Source organism: Pecten maximus, chromosome 12 (assembly GCF_902652985.1).
Source record: "Pecten maximus chromosome 12, xPecMax1.1, whole genome shotgun sequence".
Lineage (NCBI taxonomy): Eukaryota > Metazoa > Mollusca > Bivalvia > Pectinida > Pectinidae > Pecten > Pecten maximus.
In genome coordinates this window covers 18,121,654-18,132,089 of record NC_047026.1, presented here as the reverse complement: position 1 = coordinate 18,132,089, position 10,436 = coordinate 18,121,654, and the positions used below count along the sequence as shown (strand labels likewise).

Below are 10,436 nucleotides of genomic sequence, written 5' to 3'. Positions count from 1 at the left end.
TCACTATCGTCTATATCCATCACCATTCTACTTCCTAACAGAAACAAGTACTGCTCATCTTCTTCCAGCGAATCCAATTTAACGTAATCACTAACTTTCAGTGTGTTAACAACATGCTCCAATAGCACATCTCTACTGCTGAATAGATATGGACATTGCACAAGAAAATGCTTTGCTATGTTGTCTGTTTCTTTTCGACACAATTTACAAGTTACTCTTTCGGCTTCTGTCCTATACGATAATTTTATTAATTCCGCTATTGTCCACGTTAGGTTTGGATACTTCAAGCTCAATTCCCAAAGAGGATTTGGGCCAATGTGTGGGTGTATACTAGTATAGCACTTCAGTAGATAATTGTTCTCACTTTTATAGCACCACTCATTGAAATAAAACTGTTCGGTAACGTTTTTAACAAAGAGTTTCCACTGTCTTGAGTTGCATGTCAAAGATGAAAGAACGAATTCAAGGAAGAATGAGTGTATTCCAAATTGTATCATGGTGTCTGATATGTCCCGAATAAAACTGGTTCTACAAAAAGGGTTCTTTCCAAATATAAAGTTACTCACCCGGATAAGGAATAAAGTTTTCCAAACGAAATCAGTGCTAGCATTGCACACTTTATTCCAAAAGAATAATTTTCGTTTCTCGACTTCGCACCAAACATCGGGAAGTCCAAGCGCTCTTGTTGTTATTGCAGAAGATGAAGTTTTTTCGAAACCCTGACACCTTCTAGCTGCATACCTCTGTGTTCGCTCGAGCTCTTTGCCCCAATTGCTCTAGATGGCAAGCGGCGGGCCTCGCATATGTTGTTCAGTGAAGTAGTCACCAACTACTACAAGGAGACCACGCCTCAAAATGACACTGGCTGTTCACGGGGCGATAAACCCAGCAAACACACAAAAACAAACTTAAGATTCCACCAATTGTTTTATAATTCTGGTATTGGAATGAGTTCCACTTAAGAACGTCCTAGATGTTATATGCACCATTGACTCTGATTTTTGCGATTTTCGTGACAGGATGTGTCGACTACTGAAGGATAAAATTAAGACACAAGGTTTCGATAGATGAGGGTTTATGAAGTCTATCATTATTTGGAGAACTACGGTATGAAACAATTAAACTGTGACTTTGCATACAAAATTTAGAATAGAATAAATTTATTTCGTTGTGTATATTCTTATCACGTAATTTAGGTGTGCCATATGCTAATCAGGAGTTAACACCAGATATCAACAATATACAACAAAGAGGAAATATATTGTCGGATTAATAACATAAGGATGTATATGATAATTAACAAATTGATTTCAGTGTGTGTAACATGTCTGTTCACCCTGAAAAACAAATGCTGATGTTTGGTTTCATTGTTCTGATATTTAATTCGGTTTCCCGGCCGTTTCGTATATATTTCCGTATTTATAGCGTGTACACAACATGTCGTTCAATTATTAGAATGACAAAAATGGTAAATACAAAATTTTAAAAAATAAAGATACAGGTTATGTGTTATGGTGTTTGTACTTCCCACATGGACCTGGCACGAACTCCAAACCCACGGTCCGTATACGTATGCATTATCAATCTCTGTCAGAGTTGTCGTTCCTTATTAATTAATTACACTAACTTAGTACAATTGTAAGTGAGTGTAAGGAAAGACAACTCTGGTAGAGATTGATGCATTATAGTATTTATAATACATAGAATTTTATATATGTGGACCATGGGAATTGAAGCGCCAAGTCCCTGTGATTATTAGTAGTAGATGTATCACATTCTTAACGGCCCATTGACACTGGGCCAATAAATGGTAAGTAAAACACGGATATTGAATGGAACATCAAACAAACGAAATATTTAAAATCCCATATGATTCACTCGTTGACACATATATCGTTTAAAATTACAAATTTGGCTATGGTTAATCAGATTTTATGGTCTACAACCTGTAAGTGACAGCCTGTATATCATAACGTGGCTCCAAAAGATGTCGGTGTCCTTTTCATTATTAAAAATTTGGTTTGGAATAGAAGTTCAAGACATATCATGCTCTTATATTACAGGTTGTAGATCAATACAATCTGATATGATGAAATGATTGGTCTAAACAAATTTGTGATATTTCCATTTACATATGTATTACCGTATAGATTAGCACTTCGGCACTTCAAGCATGCAGTCGTAAATTTTGATTACGAAATACATATATATTTCATGTGTTTGACACTGCTAGCATCACGTCCATAAATAACGCAAGAAAAAAAGTGCAGTAGCTTCAAAACACGACAAAGGCCAAATTGAAGTTTTTCTTTTGTTGCATATTGTAACTGGCGTTGTTTTCATTTTGTAGTTGACAGCTGTCTAAAGTAGGCCGTAAAGGCGATACGTAATGGGAAATACGTTACAGACCGTATGTAAAAAGGCACTTTGTTGAAATGAGACTTTGCACTATTTGTTAGATAGAATATTTTGATATGTATGACTGTGACATGTTATGTTTTTGACGATGCTACATCGCCAAAAGCGTTTACATTAAAACACATTTATAATACGGTAGTTTGGGTTTAGAACATATATCTAATTAGCACTTACGAATAATATAATTAAAACAAAAAATATAATTAACGGCGCCCTAATAACCTTATAATGATCGCTTTTACCGAAAGTAACATCCAAAATCCTCGGATTGCAACTTAAAATTAATGTCAACGTTAGAAGATCAAACATTTGGATGGTGGTCATAGCGTAAACAACATATATGTTATGTTCACACCATAGTATCACACGGTGACCGAGTGGTTAAGGTGTCTCGACACTTTATCACTAGCCCTCCACCTCTGGGTTGCGAGTTCGAAACCTACGTGGGGCAGTTGCCAGGTACTGACCGTAGGCCGGTGGTTTTTCTCCGGGTACTCCGGCTTTCCTCCACCTCCAAAACCTGGCACGTCCTTAATGACCCTGGCTGCTAATAGGACGTTAAACAAAATAAACCAAACTAAATATATCACACTATCAAAGTCTACACCTGGCCATGGTCTTATCAAAATGCCTTACTCTAGGAATTTTTCCCAACGTAACATTTGCCATAGGAAAGCGTTTCAGAATCTAAGGCAAATCTTAGTTAAGGAACAATCCTTAATTTCTGTAATGCTGTAGAAAAATGTCAAGTTAAGTAACTTTCTTAAGTTAATGCATTTGATGAAATTGGCCGCTGAACTGATTTATTTTATTGATAAAGGGGTAAAATAAATCTGTTCATGGGCCAGTTTCATCAATATTCAGAAAATTACTTAGTTTAGCTTGAAACTTTATATTTATGTGATCATATGAGCCCTCAACCACATGTGAACTTACGAAAAAAGTATTATGGATCCTAACACAGACTTGATAGATATACATTGTATTCATATATATATTATCCACAAACATCAAGTATTTTGTTACAGGGTTTAGCACTGTTGTGGTTTGAGGAATTCTTCTTAAACAGTTACTGCTTGGACAGATAAAAAAATCCATTGCCCACGGGACGGGTCGGGACTAGAAACAGCGTACAGTTTCCGTCCCCACACATAACCTCATACGTCATCACTTTCCGTGCACTATTCTTCAGCGCCATTTCTCATTTACAAAGCGTACTGTCACATTGAAATGCAACGCCTTTGAACTAACGTAAGTTATGGCCACATAATCCTTGATTGCATAGTAATCGTACACTGTTCCTATGATAGACGATAATGATTTTCAGTAAAATATACGTTATACAATGGAACAGTGCTTTGTTTCGTCCCCTGTCATAACATCTCATGATGAGCTGACAGTGGCCGATTAGATTCACTCAGCACCGTCTCTAAAGCTAATGGATTAATTAATATCGCCTTTGATTATTCGTGTTTGTTAAAATACATGTGAGACATACAGTTTTCTTATAAGATAATTAAAGATAAACACGCATTCGAATTCCCACTTGCAGACAGAATTACATTAGGAATCTCAAAAAATGCGTATACGTTTGTTTACACATTGATTCTCAATGTCAGGATCCAATCTTCCATTAGGCATTTACATTTACTCTTCTGTTCGGAAAGGTTATTTATGTATGCATTAAAAACTAGCTATATCATAAACTAGACAAATTATTATACTAAACCACCTCTCATTTTTTGAAATGTGTGGAGGATATTAATTTTACAGGTGCAAGTAAAATTTTTAATTTAGAAACATTGGAAGATACCCCATGTGATTAAATTGATCTCCGTCCATGACCTGAGGAGCTTTCACAGCTGGCTATTCCTCATAAGCCAGACACTGTTTGTTGTTACTAAGATTTTGGTGCAAACTAGATAAATCCGACATGACGAGCACCTACAAAGCACATACATAAATGGGGTATTTATTTGCCTATGTTATTTTGTAAAAAATTATTTCATTATTTTCTGACACTTTGATGCATGCATTATGTACACAGTCGTTCAGCAGATGAAAAAAATTGGGCAGTGTGAACTGAAGAGCAAGTATATGTAGTTAGTAAGTTACATATGTGTATTGAAGGATATCTGTAGGTTGAATGTACTCCTATAACATAAGAGGCCGCTGGTCGGCTCTTTTTCTATCGGATATTATTTTGCTGACTGTTACATGGCGCCTGTCAAAAGTATCTCGCCGTGTAAAACCTCTAACATTGTTGGAGTAGGTTGAATGGTGTTAAATTGTTTCCAGGCCAAGATGTCGGACGGTGACCAGAACACATTTACTGTGTTTGATACAGACACAAACCAGCCTCTTACAGTAACAGTAGCGCCCTCTGGTGCCGGTGGTGATGATGGTCAGACACAGGGTATTCAATACATAACACAGGATGGTGTCCACGTGTCGCACATACCACAGGGGGCAGAGGTCGTTCAGGTAAGTGCACATCCTAAATGGCAGGCTTCTGTCAGTGGCCTTGTTGGTTTCATTGTACTTGTTTGCTTTCTTTAATACATTCCAAAAATAAAAATGGACGATACTTTAGAATGAAACTGATTTTTCTGTACAATAGATCTCTGAAATTTTTTTTACATTCTCAGAGCATGCATTAAGCTGTCCGTATTTTGAAGGTTAGAAATTATGAAAATTACCATGCTATTTCAGGAGTTCTTTACATGCTATAACAGAAGAGCCAGTTCATAATGAAATCAATTCATTACTAGGAAAAAATGCTGATTCTAAAATATTTAAATACAGTTTTGTTGATACTAAAATTTATATTTGATGGTCTGAGATTTTTGTGATGACTTACTTGCAGGCATCGGAACCCCAGTCTATCTACACAACCCTTGCCAACTCAGCTGTCCCAACACCTGCTTCACAGATCATCGCCAATGCCAACACAGTGGTACAGAATGTTGTACAACAGCCAGCGAACATAATTCAGGCACCACAGCCGCTAGGCACCCCGGTCCCTGTCGCAACAGGAACCACCACCCTCAACAGCATGGGGGTCCCTCAGATGTTGTTTTTAAATCAAGTCACCATCAATGGACAGACATCTTTTGTTTTGGTGGATGCAAACAATAAACCTGTTCAACTACCCCAAGGTATGTAAAATGTGCTGGTCAGGATAGATTAGCTGGTTAATTAGTTAATGGTTTGCCACCTACATGACAACACAATATAATAGCCACTGTAAGTTTTGTCTTGCTGAATATAGTCAGTGTTCTTACGTAAGGTCCTCATTAATGAAAATGTTTCATTTAAATAGTCATCTTGTATTGAGTTGTCACATCGTAGAGTTTGACACAGTCAACAAAATTAATTTGTGTAAGAGTTTGATATGTACAGGTAGTCAACAAAATTAATTCATATGAGAGTTTGACACAAGTTAATTCATATAAAAGTAAGACACAGGTAGTCAAAAAAATTAATTTGTGTAAGAGTTTGATACAGGCCGTAGTCAACAAAATTAATTCATATAAGAGTTTGACACAGAAATCAATTCATATAAAAGTTTGACACAGGTAGTCAACAAAATTAATTCATATGAGAGTTTGACACAGAAATTAATTCATTTAAAAGTTTGACACAGGTTGTCAACAAAATTAATTCGTATGAGAGTTTGACACAGAAATCAATTCATATAAAAGTAAGACACAGGTAGTCAACAAAATCAATTCATGTACTTGACTTAGTACCAGTGATCACAGTGTGATTGGCTAGATCTGCCCTTTCCTGTCTGGATATTTTGTACAAGTTATATAAATTATTAATACATGTTTGTAGAATCTTTAAATAAATAATTGATATATGTTTGTAGAATATTTTCATTATCTAAACTTGATTTCAGGTTTAATGTAGTAGACTTTCAAAGCTAAGCAGTCATGCAAAATGCTCTAAACAAATCAAATATTTCTATCCTGCAAATTTTCAAGTTGTTGTTAATATACATAATCATTACTCTGTGTTATTCTGATTGAGTTATTATGATAATGTATGTATTGTTTGTAGGTATTCAGGTGATAAACTTACCCACACAACAGGCAGGAGGGCAACAACTCCCTGTGGTAAGTTTTAGATAGAGTCTGTTCATTGCAGTCAGAATACAGTTGTAAATTGCAGTGTTATCATAGAGTGTTAAGCGAGTCAGTCCTTTTCAATATGACACCTCAACTGTTGTTTATGATTTGTATTTTTTCTACACAAAAGATAATGGGGTCTTTGTATCTTCTATAATCAAAAACATTGATACAATAAACAAAACAATCAGCTCCTTTTTATTGCTAATTTTTAAAAAAAAAGCATCTGCTTTGTTCCTTTCAATACAAAAAAAAATAGAGTTATACTTAACATGCCAGTCAGTTGTTCAGATAATATTAAATAACAAAATGTCATTGGATTACAGCTATCAAGTGTTCAGAAATCTTTTGTACAGCTTGTGTTTTATGTTTAGACTAACAGTGACTCTGGTGAAGAACCACTCTATGTCAATGCCAAACAGTATCACAGGATCCTAAAACGACGTCAGGCTAGAGCAAAACTGGAAGCTCTCGGCAAGATTCCAAAGGAGCGACAGGTAATGTCGTTTTAACATTGTTGATATATGATACTTTATAGATGTTAATTTTCCAAACTTTCTCAGTTTGGTTTGGTTCGTTTTTGCTTAATGTCCTATTAACAGCCAGGGTCATTTAAGGACGTGCCAGGTTTTGGAGGTGGAGGAAAGCCGGAGTACCAGGAGAAAAATCCACCGGCCTACGGTCAGTACCTGGTAACTGCCCCACGTAGGTTTCGAACTCGCAATCAAGAGGTGGAGGGCTAGTGATAAAGTGTCGGGACACCTTAACCACTCGGCCACCGCGGCCCCTATACTTTCTCAGTATTAAATATCAGAATGATCAACCTGGAGGATGGAGCACAAAGTGTCCATAATAACATGTATATAACTTTGCCTTTGTTTCCATTCCATTGAAACCAGAAGTCAATGGAGGATAGTGTATGTGTACGGTATTTATCCTGCAGTAAATGCCTATTGCTGTTCAGTAAACATGCTAAATCCATTAAAACCACTAGTATTACCTGGTGAATGTTATTCCCTCATCCTGCAATAAGCCAATCATATACTTTTATTCAAAGTCTGATATGTTTGGGCTTATTTAAGTACAGGACTAATATGTTAAAGTCAGATATCAGAATCCAGTGTGACAAACATACTAATGGCTTCTGTTCCATCAACTTTATTTATAATTAACCTAGCCCCAGTTTTACAATACATTACTGAACTTAAGGAAATTTCTTATCTTAAAATTTCCCATATAAAAGGATTACAGAAAGGAAAGTTTCTTAACTATTTTCCTTAAATTCTGTACAGTCATATTTTCCTATGGAAATTTAAAGTTAAGAGATTTCCCTTTAGTTTTAGTTTATAAGGAATCTGGGATCTGGTGATCAATGATATAGTTATGCCACTGTGTATCCTATATGGTTGTGAGTGGCAATATTACCCAATATCCTTCATTTCTGGATGATCTCTATTGGCTTATTATTTCTGCATGATGGTTAATTGAAATATGCACTTGATCAAACAACATGGCTCTTTTTTAACTTACCTTGACCTAGATTAATATATTTTCAGTTTAATAACTTCTAATGATAGTATTTTGTATTTAATAATTTTTGTACAGGTATTTAATGATAAATGTATTATGTTGTGAAGAGAATTTTAATATAGGCTTAAGCCTGATGTTTGATCACTTTGTCTTATCAATAAAACTTGTTGAAATGAAATAATGGTATTTCGAAAATCCACTTTACAACACAATGTCAAAGTCGTGTATTTCACTCAAAATATGTTTTTCTTTAATTTTGCAGAAATATTTGTATGAATCTCGTCACCGGCATGCATTAAACAGACAGCGAGGGTTAGGTGGTGTGTTCGTTAAAGGTGCAAAGGGTGAACTTGAGTTGCCAGGAATTGATAATGGTCACCTGGCTAATGACAACATCAGTGCACCAGTCCGGAGCCGTCCTCCAGTTGCAATCGCTCCACAGCTGAACAATGTGTCAAATTCTTTGTCTCAGATAACGACCTCCCTGCTTCCACAAACTCTATCTACAAACCTTGGAAATGTGATGACAAATATTTCACTGAGTCAGCAGCTGGGGCAGCAGCTCGGACAGCAGCTCGGACAGCAGCTGGTGAACCAGACTCAGATCTCAACATCCCTGGCCCACATAACATCCAATGGGGATGGAGGACTTGACAACCAGGCCAACTCAAACAGCATCCTTAACTCATTAACAACGTAAAGCTGTCCATAAACATTGTTACGTTGTCACTGTTTTGAACGACTTAATATTGTGGGAGTCCACATGTATTAATGACTTAATGTTAATGACTGTGAAGAATGAATTCATAATGGTGAGGATATTGACATGTTTTTAATACTTGTTTATACTAACTTATTCATAAATGAGCGTCATGTTGATGTGTCATGCAGTCAGAACTGTAGAGAAAATGAATACCTCCTGAGATAATCAATGAAACATGTCAACTGTATAATTTTACAGTGTTTTTCATGGTGTCACAGGAAAAAGCCAAGCTATATTGTGTTAAATATCAATTGTCACACTGACTTGAGAAGCCAATAATGTATTGTGAATTCATTCAAGGGAAGATAATAAACTTTGCATCATGATCTTGAGATTTTATTTTCAAAGGTGTTTTTTTAACCGAACATTAATGTTCGTTTATTAGAATCCAGAGTAGAATTGCTGTGTATCCCTATATTTGGCGACTTTTTCACCATGCACCACCTACTTCTGTTTTCAATCCAATATGGCTGACTTCAAAACATTCGCTTCAAACCATAGACTTAGCGATATATCAAAACAAAAGTCCGTAATTTTAAACTATATTCAGAAGATCGTTTTGCAAATGCATTTGCTTATGAAATGTGTTATCCATGATGAATGTGAATGGTTAATGACATAAAATTGTGCGAATTAGCTTGAGGTCAACGATAAACTTTGTACAGTGTATTCAAATGCGCAGCGCAGGATGTTTACATTTTCGTCCTTATGGGCAGTAGTACCGGATGTTTACAATTTCCTTGCAGCCTCCATTGTTTTAAACACATACAAAATGTACTCGGAAATAGATCTTCATATAAGTCCCAAGATTCTATTTAAACGTGTTAAATATATTTACTAGCATATTGTATTATTGACAACAAGGTGTGTATTTCAGTAAGTAAGAGGAGGAAATATATTAAAAACGGCATTCGAGACGTTATATGGCGGATGCCGATCAGCATGAGGAGCTACATAGTTAGCTCATATGCTACGTGTATGGGAGATATACTGTAGGCTTACATTATAGGTGGCAATTGTGGTTAGGGTGACTGGTGAAAGCGTTAATGTTGCCAACAATTTCCAAATACCATTTTCCTTTGACGAAAACGGACAATAAATCAAACACAAATGGAACTTTCTTGTTGTTATGTGCTCGGGATTAGTACTTTACAGTTGTAAGGGAGGTAAATGCAGAATCGAATGTAGAACCAATTTGATTGGTCGCTTTTTGCACGACTTTGGAATGGGGTTGATTCAGATAACATCAAAAGACTATTTATGGCCACCTCTGATTGACAGTTGTTGCGTTGAAGATGTTTACTAGTATATATGTTACAAATGATTAAGAAAACAGTCTAGGCCTCCACCTCTCAACTAAGATGGCACTTTCCAACGATTTGTTTACTGCACAGTGCACTTCTAACAGTCAAACAAGTGATTCCAAGATAGAAATTATTTTCAATATTTTATGTATTAATTAAGAAAAATTTAATCGACATAGTACCCTTAGACAACAACATGCTGACAATCGAGGTACAATGTAAGAACACGCATGCGGTTGGGATATTTATCAAAATGGACTTGGAAATGCTGAAACGGAGAAAAATTGG

At 36.0% G+C, this 10,436-nt stretch overlaps 1 protein-coding gene across 1 annotated transcript; it reads left to right on the top strand.

Annotated features, from left to right (window-relative positions):
- Positions 1-3,587: 3,587 nt before the first annotated feature.
- LOC117339866 (nuclear transcription factor Y subunit alpha-like) lies at positions 3,588-9,960 on the top strand. The gene is made up of 6 exons (XM_033901575.1): positions 3,588-3,669; positions 4,717-4,902; positions 5,285-5,576; positions 6,484-6,539; positions 6,926-7,048; positions 8,344-9,960. Exons 2-6 carry the CDS (start codon positions 4,723-4,725, stop codon positions 8,779-8,781), a joined length of 1,089 nt encoding a protein of 362 aa, XP_033757466.1. The 5' UTR covers positions 3,588-3,669; positions 4,717-4,722; the 3' UTR covers positions 8,782-9,960.
- Positions 9,961-10,436: the final 476 nt, after the last annotated feature.